At 44.4% G+C, this 18,130-nt stretch overlaps 1 protein-coding gene across 3 annotated transcripts in view; it reads left to right on the top strand.

Moving 5' to 3' along the window:
- Window positions 1-18,130, top strand: part of ATL1 (atlastin GTPase 1) — a 177,547-nt gene that overhangs the window by 64,128 nt on the left and 95,289 nt on the right. For all 3 annotated transcript variants that reach the window (XM_069208685.1, XM_069208686.1, XM_069208687.1), the window contains exons 4-5: window positions 7,672-7,776; window positions 13,081-13,131. In XM_069208685.1, coding sequence (XP_069064786.1) covers window positions 7,672-7,776; window positions 13,081-13,131 — 156 coding nt within the window. The remainder of the gene's footprint in view (window positions 1-7,671; window positions 7,777-13,080; window positions 13,132-18,130) is intronic.

Here is an 18,130-nt window from a genome sequence, read left to right as displayed (position 1 = left end):
ATCATAGACTATTTTTAGGCCCTTTCAAATGTGTGATGCCTCTGCTATTAAAGGCAGCGCCATGTTTTGCAGGTGTTTCAGGTTTTAGTAACTAAGTTGGTGGTTGTGATTTTGACTCTAGCATCATTTCACTTTTCTCTACAAGAAAAATTAGGGTTGATTCTCGAGGGCAGCATGACAGCTGTACTCTGTGTCAGTATGCTTGGGAGTGCATTCTCTGGTCAACCGTGCGAGCGAGCAATTGAGCTATCAAGCAGACCATTAGACCGTGGTGAATTACTGCTGGCAGTGCACTTGGAAGAGGAAGCAAACTACCAAAGGGATTCAGCTAGCTCCACATTTCGAAGGTGTTGCCTGGTCTTGTCTGACCAACTTAGCTGCTTCCTGCTGATATGCTCAGTCCTCTGAGCAGTGGCGGCACTTTCGGACCTCCTCTTTGCTGGATTGAGGCCCTCAAGTCTCCTTCCTTTGTCTTTTGCCTCTCTTTGCTCCGTCTTGACTGCTTTCTGTACTTTTTCATCCTTTTTCTTTACTCTCTTTGATTGATTAGCACCATTTTTTCACTCGTTTTCCTTTTTCCCACTGTTGTTTCTTTCCTCATGCTTGTTTTGCCTCTTTTTTCCATGTTGGCGCTCTGGGGCATATTTATACCCCAGTTGCGCCAAATTAGCATCATTTTTTTATGCAAATTCAGTGCAAAACAAACTCCATATTTATATTTTGACGTTAGACCAGTCTAACGTCAAAATATTGGTGTTTGCATCCTTTTTCAGATGCATGGACCTACCTTACGTCAATGAGAGGCAAGGCAGGTGTTCCAAGCTAAAAAATGGTGCTAACCCCTTAGCCCCATATTTATCCCCCCGTGCTAAAATGATGCACGGGCGGGAGGAGGGGCTAAATAATGGTGCAAAGCTTTCTTTGCACCATTATTTAACGCCTGGGTCAGACCAGGCATTAGGGGTTCTGAGGAGCCATTTCCATGGTTGGACACCATGGAATGGGTCCTCAGGTGCCCTCCTTAAGCCCCAGGAACACCCCCACCCACACCAGAGGAAGCCGGAGGATAGGGGACCCCATCCCAGGTAAGTAGAGTAAGTATAGGTAAGTATTTTAATTTTTTTAATTCAAGTGCTATCGAGGGCCCAACTTGGGCTGCCCTGCATGGCAATGCCCATGCCCAGGGGACCCTTGTCCCCTGTGCTGGCTATTGGAGTGGTGGGCATGACTCCTTTCTTTTCTAAGACAGGAGTCATGTGGTATGGATGGTTTTGTGTCAGAAAATTACTCTAGGCTGGTTAGAGGCATTTTTTTTGCCTCTAACCAGGCTAACATAATTTTTCTCCCATACCGCCACCCCCATCTGGCTAACGTCATTTTTTTTTAATGCTAGGCCACCCTTTGCACTGGATTGCGCCATTCCATTAATATGACACCCGATTGGCGTCCTGGAATGGCGCAAGCCGGCACTAACTTTTTGAGGTAAAAGTGCACAAATGCAGTTTTGCGTTAAAAAGTATAAATATGGGCCTTTGTCTCTAATTCTCCTCCTGCACCTATTTACACCTCTCGGTGAAAGGTCTTTCCCTGCCTTTCCCAATACTGCTTCCCACCTGCCTTTCCTGTTTCACAAACAATTAACTCACCCACTGCGTCCAGATCTCCTCCTCCAGAACTTCTTAATGGCAGCCGCAGTGCGGATACGCAGTGGACACATGTAGCTGGTGTACTTCTAATGAGGAGAAGACATGCCAAAGGCAAGGCTGTCTGTGCACATCCGAGCTTCCGACGTTGCCCTGTGTCAGGACCCCTTAACTGCCAACCACCCACTGCAGCCCGAGACATTACTTGGTGAAAGCCCTCCTCGACATGAACCCCAGATGTTCGTCCCTGCTAGAACTGAACATATGTTTTCCTACCCATCCTGCTGTTTCTTCTGTGTCTCACTCAACTTTCACCCACTGACCCCCTCTGTCACTGCACATCACATACCATACACCACCACATGAAACCTGATGCCATCAGGTACAACACGCACCCCAGCCTTGCGTGCCTACTCCTCAACACCCGCTCGTCTAACATATCACAGAAGTATTGGACCTCCTGCATGACATCTCTCTTGGCCTAATATTTCTCATCGAAACCTGGCTTAACCCAACATCCGCTCTGGATGTTGCAATAGCCACCCCCCCACCCGGATACAGGACCGTAAGACAAAACAGAACCAACAAACCTGGAACTGGAAGAGGACTTGCTATCATCTACGAAGAGAAAATTTAAAGTTCCATCACCTCAGCAGTCACCAGTGACCGCCTAGAACACAGGGACTTCAAACTCAGCACCTCAAGCACCACCCCCCTGGCAGGGTAGCTACTTTACCAGCCCCCTCGAATAAGATCCAACTTTATCTTCACTGTAGAGGACCTCATTGCCCCTCTGGTACATGCCTGAAGCTCCTTCATTCTACTCAACCACCTTGAGGATCAGACCAATGCCAGCTCTACCAATCTCTTAGTAGACCCATGCATTTTAGGCTCACCCAATGAGTGAACAACCCCACCCACACAGCCAGACCCCTCCTCGACCCAATCTTCCCCAACTTTCCCAACATCACGGAGGACAAACCCACCCTGCTCACCTGAACTGACCACTCCCTTGTCCGCTTCAACCTGCACCTGTCCAATCAGCTCAGAACCACTCACACTCAGACCTCCCAGTGCAACTGGAAGAAGATCCCCAAAGATATCTGGATCACCAAGTTTTAGTCATGATGCCTACCTCACCACAACAACCTAATATATTCCAGTATGAACCTAACACACGAAACACAACCTGATTGGACTCTCTGTCATTTCTAAGAACAACCTTTACATATCTATCAAAACCTCAAGCTAGCTGGTACACAGAAGACCTCAGACTCACCAAATATCACTGCAAGCTGATGGAACAATGGTGGCACAACACCCATGACAACGACAATAGAGACACTTACAGGTCAGCCCTTTAGATTTAAAACTGTCAACAACTCAAAACAGCCCAGGGCCTAGCTCTCATCAAACAGATCCAAACAAGCTTGAACACGTCTAAAGAAATCCTCACTATAGTAGCTTCACAACCATAACCCCTTCACAGAAACTTTGCACCCAACTCTCTCTCTGCTTCACCTACAAAATGGCCCTGGCCTGCTGCCGAGTCATCACCCTATTGGAAAGTGCCAAAACCATGTACTCCATCCACACAGGAGCCCCTTTGGCTCCTTCTTCACATTTCTGCTTTGCCAAAGGAGTAGGCCCCATCTGGCTAGCTCTCACGCCCATCCTCAATCCGTCTCTGCTCCCTTCTTCCCAGATTCTTATAGACCATGGATACTCAAAGTACGGCCCGTGGGCCTCATACGGCCCTTCTGACCTTAACATGCGGCCCCCTGGGCAACAGGAGCACTGGGCAGCTGTTTGTTCGACTCAGCACTAACAATAAAAAATCTAAATAGACACACAATCATTTATTTAAACTTAATTGGTGTTAAAGAAAGGAAGTGACTAGGAACTCCTGCACTTAACTTTAGAAATGCCTTCATTTTTAAAGACATCTTGCAGCATAAGTGTAAAACTATGTCAGTCACTTCAAAATTAAAAAAGTGTATTTAGTTAACATACAGAACCTTTACACCCTAGTACAACTTGTTATATCGGTACATTGAGATGTATTCATGTAAAAGTGATAGTTTTCAAACATAAATTTGTAAACATTAATTCGTCCCCTTACCCTGAGAACACCACCAATAGTAAAATTAAAGAGGGATGTCACTTGTTATGTGCACTTTATGGGTGGCCTGGGTTCCTATCATACATGAACAACATTATAGTTCATTAAATCAAACAGAGAAGCAGGTTTTGTGCAGCGTACACCAAGAAATCATATTTTGAGGTCTTATTTGCGATAATGCAGAAAAAGGAGGGAAACAATTGCCTAGAATCACACAATTTGGAAAAGTGGGGAAGCCGGGATTAACTCCAGGTTTTCTGGTTTCCCATTGTTCATTTCAGCCACAAGATATATATATATATATATATATATATATTTTGCTTCTCCTACACCTAGCTTGCCACCAGTGCCCCCAGGCACCCTAACCAACCGCCACTGCCCTGGCATCAATGCGGCCCCCGGGCACATCACAGACCAAACTTTTTGGCCCCTCGGAAAATGTTTGCGAGTACCCATGTTATAGACATGGGTTTACCACTCCTGAAGAAACCCTCGGTGGACTTCAAGACACTGGCCATCTACAGATTCATCTCCCTCCTGCCCTTCCCAGCCAAAGTCCTAGAAATGCTTATCAACCCCAGACTGGCCAAGCACCTCCTGGACCCTTCCCAGTCTGAATTCAGATCCAACCACAGCACAGAGACTTCCCTCTAATGATATCTGCCTCAAATGGACAAGGGGAACATAGTGTCACTCATACTACTTTACCTCTTAACTACATTTGACACTGTATCCCATGCCATTCTCATCAAACACCTCCACGAGACCAGAATCGATGGACCGGCGTTTGAATGGAGTAGCTCCTTCTTCTCAGGATGCACCCAAACAATCAGCTTTGCGCTGTATTCTTCCACCACCTGCAACTTGATCTGAGGAGTCACTCAAGGCTCCTCCCTGAGTCCCACTCTCTTCAATTTCATCCGTGCGCTCCGACTCAGCATCAGCTCATATGCAGATGACAACCAGCTCACCCTCTCCCTATTAGAAGACACCTCGAACAACGCAAACGTCACCAGGTGTTGCAGAATGGGTGAAAATTAACTTCTTAAAACTCAACACCAATAAAATAGAAGTGTTCCTCTTCAAAAAAACACACCTCTCTGGTCTTTGCCTTGGTGACCCAGAGAGCTAAAACGGACTCCACATCCATCTTACTGAGCCAGGAACAAAAGCATTGTCATCGACAACCAAATCTCGATGTATGTATATCAAACAAGAGAAAGAGGAAACCAGCTTAAGCACATCCTCCTTCCTAAACAAACCAAATCCTGATAACCAACCAAGTCAACACGGTCACATCCCCTTGGTTCCACACCTGCAAGCTACTCAAGAAAGTCCTAAAATGGTTACTGCTTGATGCTTGAAGGTCTGTCATGCAAGCTTCCATCAGCAGCAGCAGCAGATTGGACTTTGGTAACACCCTCTACGTCATCTTCACCTTGTGACTCACCAAGAGTCTATACTACATGGTTAACTTTGTATATCTTGGATGTCCGGCAATGTCTTCATTCTATCTAATTACTACTAAGTTCCCTAGGTTCTTATACATTATTTTTTTGTCACATATACTGATTCTTCTGATCCATTTTCAAATCGTCAATGAATCATTCGAATATTTTGTGGTTGTTTGCATCTCTGATTGCTGTAAAATTGCTTGCTTGACCGCGCTATGGATGGTGGGACACAATCTTATGCTCAGATTGGCATGCACTTCTTGAGAATTTCTCTGAGTGCCTAATAACAAGGTTGCCTACTGACATTTTCAATCTACCTCGTAGTCTAGAAGATGGAGGCCTGAACGTACTGGTGAGTACAGTTTACTTGGTATAGAATACCGGTGTTCTTTCCCTCATTGACTCTAGGCAAACACCACCCCCAAACTTTCTGTCTGCACCTAGTAGATGTTGACAGAGAACTTTGTATTCAATATTTGCATTAAAAACAATGTTCCACACCTGGTTTGATGCTAGGACATCCTATGGGTCTGGAGGAAGTGAGACTCCCACTACCAGTAGCGTTTGCACTACAGAGGGTAACCTGTACAGATTAGCTAATGCAGCACTTTGCCATTTCGACTAAGGATCCCTATTTTTCTGATAGACGTGCGATCAGTCCAGCTACTCACAGAACTGATGTTCTGTGATGAATGGTGAATGTGTATAATTTTCCTAAAAGGGTGATTTGGTAATGCTCATGGCAATGTAATAAAAAAAAGTTGCAAATCAGCAAATTGTTAGACAATACAGAGCACCCACCTTAAATCAAGAGGGTGGCCATTGCTGATCTTTTGGTTCCAAATTAGTAGCAATCACTCTTCTTCAAGGAAAGATTTATTTTTGCGTGGCATGAAATATGTGTTATTGCCCATAGAATTTACTTCATGCAGTACCCAGTAAATTATAAAACAATCCAGCAGCCTATAAGATTGTCTTCTGAACTGAAATATTGACGGTGGAATTCTTCTGCTGTATTGCTGTACCTCTAAAACTTGAAACTATTAGTAAATGCTTTAGGAAGTGTCTGAATTGCCAAGATGCAGATGGCAGAAAATGTGACTGAATGGTTTCAGAAGGTTTAGGAGCGTATTACGTGGAAATAGGAACGACAGCACATCTGAGTTGTGTAAATGATAAGCAGCTCGGACGTTAGCACAGAGAATGTGCTGGGTTAACTGTAAGGAACATGGAAAGAAGCTATGAGCTAGAGGAGCAAATCACTTTTTGCACTGACTTTTCCTTGGATTTCAAAATAGATGACCTAGGTTATTATTAGTGTATGCTGACTGGAGAACACTGTCAACATGTGTACATTGGATCTGTACTTAGTGCTCACTCTTTCATAAACATCCCCATTAATAGGACTTGGGCTTCTTACTGTACGTCCTCTTCATGTACCCTAGGACCTATGTCTACAATGAAATTAAAGTCCCAAAGTTTTGTGAAAACCTAAAGGATGTGACTGTATCTCAGTACCTCACAACAGGGGCCAGTAAATAAGATTACACTGACCTTTACAGTGGAACCATTTTTAATCCTGTGCATGCCAACCTAGCTGGATACTCTCTCTCCGCCCAAGAATCCTTCTGTTGCTTCAAGTAGCCTTCTGTGTTACACCAACGCCCTCCCATAATTCCTTTACTGATCAAAATCAGTCTTATAAGATTTAGAATGTCCTTATTTAAGTCAGGTTTGGGAAGACTGGGACTTTCCTGACCTCATGTAGATTTTACTCCTTTGCTTTTTGAGTTTTTGTGTTTGTGTCTCTGAGGTGAATTACCCTGGACGGCAGATGATCCCGTCTACTGCATCCGTTCTCGCATGTTGGTTCAGCCCAGGCGTAGGCTAGGCTAGAGTAGCAGGACTAGAAATGGGAAAACATTAGAAGAGATAAGGGTACATAGGTGGCCACAGTAAAAATAAGAAGGGACAGAGGCAGAAAGGACCATGAGATTCATAACGAAAAGATGGATTTTTTGTTGAACATTCAACATTAACTTTGCTGCGACCTGCTGGTCAAAAGTTAGAATTCCTGGAAGGCTTACTCTGCATTTCATACATCTTTTTAAGGTTGGTAAATTGAGTGTCAAAGATATGTTATTTGTGTATTTATCATATACATTGTGTGATGTATATGATGTTGCAGTGATTTACAGTAAACATGTTTATTTAGTACCATTTTGCTGTCACACTATTATCTAGGAGAAAATCTCTTCTTACACGCTTCACACATCTGAGCCTCAATTTGGGGCAAGTCAGTGGAAATGATTATTTCTATCTTTTGTACTCTTTGGTAATGTTCAATTTCAGAAATATACACCATTTTAATTGATCACATACCCAGGTTGTTCACCTCCACAATGATTCCATGGATTGACTTGCATACTTATGAACTGATTCTCTTCTGCAGGTGGCAGTGTTGCTGATGGACACCCAAGGGACATTTGACAGCCAGTCAACATTGAGAGATTCTGCCACAGTTTTTGCACTAAGTACCATGATAAGTTCAATACAGGTAACAACTCACAACTTAATCATAGTTTGTGTACTTGCCCCCAAAACTGTAACAGAATTAAAACTATGGAACAGTTGTATTTTGAAAGTTAAATAGTGCTGTGCCCTACAAGATTGGTCAATGGGTCATTCAACAACTTTATTCCAGGCAAAACCCTACATTATCACATAGAAAAAGAAGTGTACTTTCATCAATATATGAGAATAGTAACACTTTGCAAACACAAGTCAGCCAGTAGTTCATGTGGAACTGTTGATAGGAGCATGGTTCCTTGTTAGTGGATAAAATATGTCAGTACCACAAACTACAAAGTCACGTATTTGCTTTTGGTGATGGAGCACTAATATTAGACCCAGACATTCCCTATCGAAAAAGGAATTTCTGAAAATGACACTGACTTTAACATTTCATGTAACTCAGAGAAAGGTGGTATAGTCATATATATGAGACAGGAAGTAACAGATAAGCTTAAATGTGAGGAGAAAGAACTGACACAGCATCAAGCTCTTCGTTGAAATACTTTTTAGGGAAAGTCATACTCCAATTCCCAAAGGAGTTCTTCTCTAAATCACCCACCAAAGGGGCCAATAACTTTGAACCTAGAAAGCATAGGGAGAGCATCAATATATTCTTAACTGCATTGACAGTTCAAGATCTCAGGTACAACTTTCACTAAGTTGCAGTGATGGAGGCAGATGCCAGCACTGCAGAGAGCAACCTGCCCAATGTGAAATCCTGGAGGAAACTCGCCCGCAGTTCTTTAGAACTTCAAATTACTCCTCCTCCTCGTGTATTGCAGAAAACAAGAATTCAAATCCCTAAACAAGGGCTAAAACCCTGTTCAGAGCTGCCAAACTCACAGACGTTATTTAGAACTTCAAAGCCGCATTAAAGCTTAGAGGAACAAACATTTTTGTTCCTCATGTCTGAAGGAAAGGCTTCATCAGCAGTCACAATTCTTAGGCTCAAGTGATTGCATATGATGGCATGTACTATAATTATTCCTAGGGATTCCTCATTGCTGTCCTCAGTGGGTACAGCGTGGAGGGAAACCTGGAAAGTTGGCTACTTCAAATTCTTGCTTTTATCTGTAAAGTGTGTTCACGATTCCCTGGAGCAATTGAAGAGACTCTGATATTGAAAGCTGGTACTCGTAAATAATGTGTGCCTGTCCCTTTCATGATTTAGGCATTTTATAAAGGCCCAGAGCTCCTGGAGCAGTGTAAATGAGGAGTCTTGTAGCCAGATGAGGTGTCATAATCCGTAGGTATTGAGAAGATAACTCTTTCATAGAACTTTTCTGTTGAGTCTAGACACTTGCTCTTGACAGACTGTTGACCTGCACTCTCCTCCTCTAAATCACTTTGAGCCACATCCACATATATCAGGAAAGGTGGTTTCTAACCAGACAAGTGGGCTGATACTATGGTACGATATTAACAAGGGGGATCCATACTCTTTTACATGTTGAGGCTGTCCCTAAGATCTGACCATGAGGTGTTAGCAAAGAAACTAGAAAGAGAATGTGTGGGCAAGGAGGGGATGGCCCAATCAGCATCGACCAAAATTGACCTACACCACAATGTTGTACCACAAATTAGACCAAAAGCCCACTTATCACCCATGAAGTGTACTGAGGATCTTGGCATAAATGCATGTATTTTGCTGCTTTGGGTTATTGGGTTATAGCTCGTGAAGGTGTTAGCACGCATTACCCTGGCCAATCCAAATCACTCAGATGTTGTTACTAAACAATAACCTTGAATAGGGCGTATGTATAAAAATGATGATGACTATATTAACACAACTAGGAAAGAAAGCAATATGAAAAAGAAATCAAATTAGAATTTATCTGACACAGACGTACAGTGGTATTGTTTGTATCTCATCTTCGCAGGAAATACCCCAAAGAGACCCAGTAGGATGGATGAATGGAGGCTAGTATAGCCAGAAGAGTGAAAAATATCTTTATTTTCTTTTGAGATTGTGTGCAAGTGAATGAGCTCAGCCTTGACAGCATTCTCTCAGTAAGAAACAGTTCAGAGTTAAGGAGAAAGTGTGGTTGCATGTTTCGTTTTCAAAGCATAATTACTCTGTGGAGTAAGGAAATCTTGGTGGCAATGTGCTTGTAGTGGATCTGTATCAGGTATCAGTCTAATAAAAACATGGTACCTCTTGTCTCTGAGCCAACACTACATGGCTTGAAGATCGCTATTTCTGGCACACTTGTCAGCTCCAGATCTAATATTTGTTTATTCGGTGTCTTGCTTGTTGCCAATGAATTTTAGACATAGAACAAAGTGTGATGAAAGACTTAACAAATATAACCACAGATTAAGTAATTCAATAAATGGAAAAATTGGCAGATTAAAATGAGGTTAAACTACTTCATTAATGAAACAAAGAGACACATATCGAGCAAGTATCGAATATTTTACTGCTGTATAAAAAGTACTCAACGCTCATGAGTGTTCACACAGTGATGAATGACAAACAAATAATGTGTGTAAAGTAAATTAAGGAACGGAATCAGAGGAATACATAATGTATTTGTGTGTACAGATAATCGGGCATCAACCAATAATATTACACCGTGTAGATTTGTGCAGAATATATAGATCATAGTACCCATAGTTTTACATTATAAGTACATTATGAGTTTCCATGATCATATAAAGGTATATGGCTCAAGGTGGAGTCCCTTGATAAGGGTATCGAACTCTGATATCAATATTCTTATAAATCACCCACTTTGGGGTATGGTATCTGAGCTCATCAGTGGAACTCCTGGTGAGGGCATGTGGGAGTTGGCTGGGCTGCCATGCAAGGCCCCTCCTTTGCTCTCTGAGAGGCTGCAGTAGTCAGCTGGCCCAAAACTGCTGAGAGTGGCTTCTCTGTGCACTGATGAGCATATTTATGAGAGGTGTGTGTCACTTTTAGTGACGCAATGGTGGCACACACCTTTCAACAACATCGACGTATGTGGCCACTGCGTGGCTTTGAATGGGCTCATACATATGGGGTAAGTCTAGGCAGCGCAAATCGCTGCATTGCCTTACTTCGTGCAGAGAAGGCGTTCCATGGGCGTTACAGTCGGTGTTTCCACGCAACACTTATAGATTTTGATGCATTCCTAGATTTACAGGAGGCTGTAAATCTGGGGATGTGCCAGAAATCTTACGCTTCCCCAGGAAAGGTGTCACAAGAAGAAATATCTTTATTCCTCCTCGTTTTTTTCTTTTTCGATGTGTGGTGCATTCTGAAGCACACATACAAAGGAAAAGGCCTCCCAGCATTGTCTTTGTGCAGGAACGCAATCCTGCCCAGAACACCGATTGGCGCTAGGCAGCCAAAACGGTGCCAGCGCAGAGGGTTAGGACAGGAACGTGCTGTATTGCACAGATACAGCGCACTCCTGCCCTTTCCCTTTGACCCAAGGTGACTTGCTGCACGCCCTGCGTCAAAAGCCCATACATCTGGCTGTCCAATTTACAATTTGTACGGGCTTTCTCATTCTGAGACTGTAATTGAGAGAGAGTCGAGTGGGGCCTGTCAGACCAGCAGAGGCACACATGCAAAAACGTCATTACGCACTTGTAATACGTTGTTTCAAGTAAAGAGTGGCACTAGTTTCGTATTAGAAGCGTGCTCTGATGTCAGAATATGCCTGTTGTGAAAAAAGTAATGACACACACCGAATATACTCTTACTGTATTCATCCCGAAGCATAAAGTGAATGTATTAATACTATGATGACGAGAATTCACAAATGCCTCATAATGAATTCAGATCAAAATTACAATTCTGAAGTAGGAAAGATTTTTGTTGCAAAAGATTGACATTGATTTTGTATACATTTATTGAGTGCAGGGGTAATAAATGATTGAGCTGAGGCATTCTATTTAGCAAGGTAAGGGCCTGAGATGTGCACGATTTTAATAATCCATAGTAAGTAATCAAAGCTCCATAAGTTTACCAGAACTTAGTAATCACTGGCCACCATTTTGTTTGTCATTCCTGGGCTCGCAAGACTGTATGTTGTAGGGTGAGTGCTCACATAGTCACTCCGCTGGGGAAAGTTCTTCTGCTAAAAGTGTTCTTCAGAGCCGTAGTAGTGGCAGCGTAGAGTATCCTTCATTCGTACCAACTGATGACGTTTTACATGGGTGAGATGTACAACAGTAACAACCCCTGTCATCCCTGTATGATTTAAGAGAACATGCTCATGATTTTTTTTTAAATAGATAGCACTGTTTTTTGTTTAGTAATAATTAGAATGGCATAGTGCCCAGATGACTAAGGCCGGAACGCTGGGTCATTGGACCACTTAGGTAAGGCGTACAGATAAGATATAGCATGGCTTACCGCTGAACCTCTCCCTCCCTAGTGAGGACAAGACCGAGGGAGATCCAAGACTCTGAAGCAGAGATAGCCACAGAGGCCGCCGTAACATAGGATCGAGGCGGTAACAGAATAATGCCAGAGTGTCCCGTCCCAAGAGGCTTCCCACTGGCAGCTTGGTGGTCACAGAGAGAAGTTGCAGGGAGGGAGGGAGAATAGAGGAAATAGAGCGGTGCTGGAACTACATGGAGGGGAAAGCAGGAAAGGATGAGACTGGAGGACAGGTCTTGGAGATCAGAATGGCTGGGGAGAGGAGAAGGGAGTAGCCTAGGTGTGATGAAATGGATTCATCAGTATAGATCTTATATTCTGTAGGATCACAGCTGTCATCCGCTGATGGCTAAAAGTATCATTTCATGCTCCTTGTGTGCTCTGTAGCTCACCTGGTGCACTCTGGCGAGGCTCAGTGAGCGGTGGTAAATTGAGCATGGACATCTGAAGGTAGACTGTACTTTGCCCTGGGACACAAAGGTGGTGGCAACCTGCCCCTGAGCATTTGCGAGTGATGATTCACTGAATACTTGTGCCAGTGCACACGGGCAAATTGACCTCACTGTTCTATTGTGCCCACCAAGGCCCACGTGGTCTGTTGTCTCTGCTCCCTGAATATGCTCCTCGCAGACCTCCACTGGAGGCCCCTTATGTGTGCCTCCATGTCCAGCTGACACATCTACCCTGATGTCCTGCTGATGCCTGCTGCAGACCTCCAGGTGAAGGGTCAACTTCCCCTCATGCCTCAGAAACTTGGCCCTGAACAGGTTGTTACTTTTAGAACTTCCTTATGAGCCGACCAAGTGATCTTGCACTTCATGTTCTGCCCTTCATAGTAACATGCAGCCAGGGATTGGCTTTTTATTTATTGATCCGTTATAATTAATCATGACTGTATTTTTCCCAATTAAGGTTTATAACTTATCACAGAATGTTCAAGAAGACGATCTCCAACACTTGCAGGTAATTCTCTCCATCCATAACCCCAGCACTATGTTTCATGATGTTTGCTCACGGGCACATAAAAGGTGTTGCGAATTCCTAATGTAAATTGTGATTGTTGCCATTCATTCATTTTATTTTACTATCATGAAAGAAAAGTGTGACTCCACAATTATTGGAAAAATATTCAGCGAACCGTTTTCTGTGCATGGTGATACCTTCACTTTTTATTTTGCCAATGTTGTCAGAATATTGTTTGACATTAATATTGTGCTCTAAGTGACATTTACAAAATATTGCCTTTTTGGTCCTAATAATATAACATCTACAGCTAGTACCACTACTGCATTTCTATTACCGATATATAGAACAGGACAATATTTTGAGTAGAGTGTTCTGGCACACAGCCATACAGGGCGACCAAGAACAGCGTAATCAGTAGCACTGAGACAACCTCCTCACCTGCCAAATGCGCATCTCTGGAGTATGGCTTAACCAGGACCCTTCCATCTGTGAGCGACTTTCAGAAGTATCTGTAAGCTCATTAGCTCAGCAGATGCCAGCGTGTGGCCCTCTTCCTGGGAAAGTGAAAGTGATGAAAGGGTTTTACCGCATGCACAATGACAAGAAGGGTTTTATTCAAGGTTAACTTTTTATACTGATGCATTGAGTTTTCGGAGCAATGTGTGATGATCAATGCTATTGTTTATTTATTAATTGGCTTTGGAAAACAAACATAATGTATCGTTTCTGTCTGCAAAATGATCAAATAGGCGGTATGGTTCGTTAGCAAAAGTGCCCAGACTGCTATTTAAAAAAAATAAAAATTCTCAGTTGATAAGTATATTGGACTATTTCATTTTTAGACATAGGGCCTCATTTACGAGGGAGTGGTGCAGCTCGGTGCTGTGCTAAAATTGGCAGCGTTGCATCACTTAAGAAGCGCAGTGATGCGCCATATTTACAAAATGCAGCGTACCTGTGTTTCCCCTAGCACTGGCGCTATATTCAGCTGCCTAGCATCAACACAGGCATCCTTGCACCATAGTGTCACTTCCTGCACATAAACAATCCAATAATCAATAATGGCGATTTGCTAGTTCTATGCGTGCTGCATTCTGCAGCACACATAAAAGTAGCAAATCATATTTATTTACTGATTGTTTATGTGCAGGAAGGGTCACCTTCCCATACACAATCATTCATGGTGTTTTACTCTTTCTATGTGTGCTGTAGAATGCAGTACACATAGAAAAAGCAAAAACGAGGAGAAATAAAAGTATTTCTCCTCGTTGTGTCATGCTAATGCCCCCCCGGGTCAATAGAGGAATTCTCTGAGAATCTAAGCTATTGAAAAAATAGAAAATGCATAAAGATGAAAGAGTGAGGAGCAGAAATAAGACAAAAAAATGAATTGTAAGGTGAAAAGGAAGGTGTCAGCATTTCAGAAGCTCGATTAAGAGTCTTCTTAGAGAGTTAAGTGTAAGCCTAAGCCACACTTAGCAAAGCTTGCATGACAAAGTGGAAGTCAGATGTCTGTATATCTTTAGGTCCAGGGGAAAGTGTACTAAAATCAATCTGTGAAAGCCCTAATTAACACCATGCAATTGTGTTTGGTAACACCCAAGTTATGTTATCACAAACTTCATTGTATTCTCCTGTCCCACAAATCTGCTCCTTTACTCATACCAATCCTAAGGATGTTGTCCTTGGTCATCTGGACATCATTTGCAACATGTATGAATAATTGGCAGTCATCTTACACTTGGTTTCTTCTTGTTCTTTTTCCAAGGTTCTTTTCTAAGACTCTCTATTAGTAAAACAATGGCACATATATTTCCAAACTAACATTTTGTGAGAATGCACCTGCAATCAAATGACACGTTAGCAGAAAAAGGAAAACAGTTTCTAATGCTAAAGAAATTCAGACCTAGTCATGTCAATGATAAAATATTATTCACTAGTGCACATTTAATTCCATATTATTCTGTATTCATATTAATTCCTACAATTATATAAATGTTTGTTACATAGATTCAAATGAAACTTCCTGTTACGAATAAATGCAAACTTTACTAATACATGGGCATAAATGTGGTTGGGTAATACATTTCAATATTCACTATAAACACTACAGTAAGTGCACTTCATTACTGAATTTGAGTGCACCAATTTCCATTAATATAACATTAAAACACACACTATTTTGTCATGTTATGAATACATATAGGTCATGATTGTGATGTCAGGGGTTGCAGCAAACTCTACGCTGCTCCAGTGCCTATGTTGCCCTTGTGAGAAGCTGGATCTATATTTAGTGGAGCAAAAAGAGGTACACTGTGTAAAGAGTCCAAGCAAACCCTAGACCAGGGGTCTGCAACCTTTTCTGTAGCAAGCGCTACTTCTGATCAGTGAAAATCATCATGAGCTACCGAAGGCTAAACAACTCATGCATTATTACCAGACACTCCCACGCAAACCTTCCTTGACTTTAAGCCTAATGTTCATAGAGCCAGATACTATGGTTTGACCAAAATACTTTGACTAGGAGCACGATGATAGGGCTGTCATGTGTCACTGATAGCGTGGTCTTTGGGAATGTATGAACATATGTGCATAGGAATGTGATATATGTGTATGGGTAACTGAGAGCCGGTGTTGTATGTACTTGTGGCACAGGGCATACCTGTCTCCATATGTGGCACTGTTACAAGTATAACACAAATATACAACCATGTTTTTAAATGGGTGAAATTTAAAGTGCAAAAATGTTCATAATATGGAACATTTTTCTGCACTGTAAATTTCTCCCATTTAAAAAATGATTGTGGAGGGCGTGGCCGAGGCGTCAAGATGGCGGTCGCACTTTAGAAGTGCTCCCGACCCCTCTGTCATCCGTCCTCGCCTAAGCCCTATAACCCCCTGTTCTGCTGGCTGATTTTGGTGACTCTGGTGCCTGGGACAATCAGGGATGCTTATTGCAGTGTCCCATTTGCGGGCACCTCCCCCCGCAGGACGACACCCGAGGAGAGAGGCCCTCCCAAAATGGTGGTGATGGCCATCTCACTAGGGCGTTGAGGCGCTGAACCTCGGTGCTGGGACCAGCTAGGCCCATGCCGCCTGGCGTGAGGAGAAAGAACAGCGGGCTGAAACGGCCGGGCTAGGTGTCCTGCGATCTGCTGCCGGGGCCAAGGTGCGGCCCAGTATGGGGTCACATGAGTAGAGAAGCGCGGCTGTAAAGGTGACGGGGAGAAGGAGCGGCTGCGGCCTGAGCGCCTGGGAAGATGCCGAGGGGCCCAATTGGGACCTGAAATGATTAGTACTGCGGAAGTCGTGGCCACCGGAAGAAGCGGCTGATGGATACGCCGCAACCCAAAGGGACCAGAGAAGAGTAGCGGCCTTGGCAGGCAGAGGGGGCACCTGTCCAATGGTCGGGAGGCCCAGCAGAGAAGCAGAGTGGACTGGCTGCCTGGTTGGGGCACTGGAGCGGGCCGTTGGTTGGGTCATCATCATCACGGACACTGCGGAGGAGCGTGGCAGTGCTCGAGGGCTGGGCCCAGGCGGCCTGCTGCCTTCTCCAGCAGTGGAGGTAAACGGGGAGTGTGACTGGATCAAGGTTAGGGGGACTGGACTGCGTGGTGTATCCCACTTGCCCCCCCACTGAACGAGAGACTATGGTGCCCCCCCGAGTGACCCGGCTGGAGCCACGGGGGGGTCCACAGCTGGCCCACATTGGGGAACAGTGGCACCCGGTAGGAAGGAGGAAGGATCAGGACCCGGAGAGGCCTGTGGCGTGGATTTATGGGTGAGGGGCAGCTGCAGAATCGTGCTGTCAGTGGTGGCTCCAAATGTTTAAGGAAGGGAAGCTATGGCCGCAAGCCGCGGAGTGGGGATACTTGGTTGTAGAGTCCCATACGAACTTGAGCTGGGCCCCGGAGCGACAGACATTGGAGTCCCTTAATTATTCGCATTGGCTATAACAGGAGGTGGAACTAGCTGAGGCTGCAATGGGCAAGGACAAACTGGCCTAGTCAACGTCAGCGCAAACACGCATAGATCAGTTTGCCACTGGTGCGGGCTCGACTCCTGCCAGTGAGGGGTGCAGGGGGGAATTCTCTTCCCCCAGGAGTTGTGACCTACAGCCACACAGTCTTCCCAAGTATCAGTGGAGACCAAAACTGTGGGGGTCAGAGTGGCCGTGGCCCTGGCGCGCCAAGATCTGCGCATTGCTATGGCAAGGATCACGGAGGCAGAATCCAGATTGTCCAGCGTGGAAGACGAAAGGAGTACACTAAAAACACAGGTACCCAGCTTCTTGTGCGAGCATCTGAGCTGCATCGCCAAGCAGAAGACGCCGAAAATCGCTCACAATGCAACAACATACACATAATTGTCAGCCGTTAAAATACAGAGACTTCCTCCCTTGCCTCCTATCTGGAGGACTGATTCAAATCCTGGGTGCCACCGAATTGCCTCATGCCTTGGTTTGCCATAAAACGAGCTCTCAGAGCGCTACAGGCTAAACCCCCTCCAGGATCCTCGCTGAGACCAGTAATACTTTGATTTTTCAACTATAAAGACAGGGCAGCCCGTGCTTGAGGCGAACTACACTGCAATGGAGCAAAGATACTCGTGTTCCCGGACTACACCAGGGAGGTTCAACAACAATGCCGTTCTTACACAGAAGTAAAGCAGCAATTAAGGGCAATGGCAATACCTTACCACCTTCTTTTACCGGCTCACCACAGAGTGGTACACGCCAACAGCACCCATTTTTTTGAGTCTCTTGCAGCAGCCTGGACGTGGCTGACCGAGGAGAGTCTGCTGACAACATCCAGAGGCGTCCTTCAACGGGGGCAGGTGGCTTTGGGCCTGGATCACCCGTCTTTACGACCGAAGAGCCAGCGACGCCTTACCCGTTCTGGGAGGCGCAGGGGACGGCGGGGTCCTGACAGGGCTCTCCCTTGTTACAGCTGCAGGGGGAGTCTGCCAGTCCGGCCCACCACAGAGAGAAGGACGC

Source organism: Pleurodeles waltl, chromosome 9 (assembly GCF_031143425.1).
Source record: "Pleurodeles waltl isolate 20211129_DDA chromosome 9, aPleWal1.hap1.20221129, whole genome shotgun sequence".
NCBI classification, from domain to species: Eukaryota; Metazoa; Chordata; class Amphibia; order Caudata; family Salamandridae; genus Pleurodeles; species Pleurodeles waltl.
This window is presented reverse-complemented; position numbering and strand designations above follow the sequence as displayed.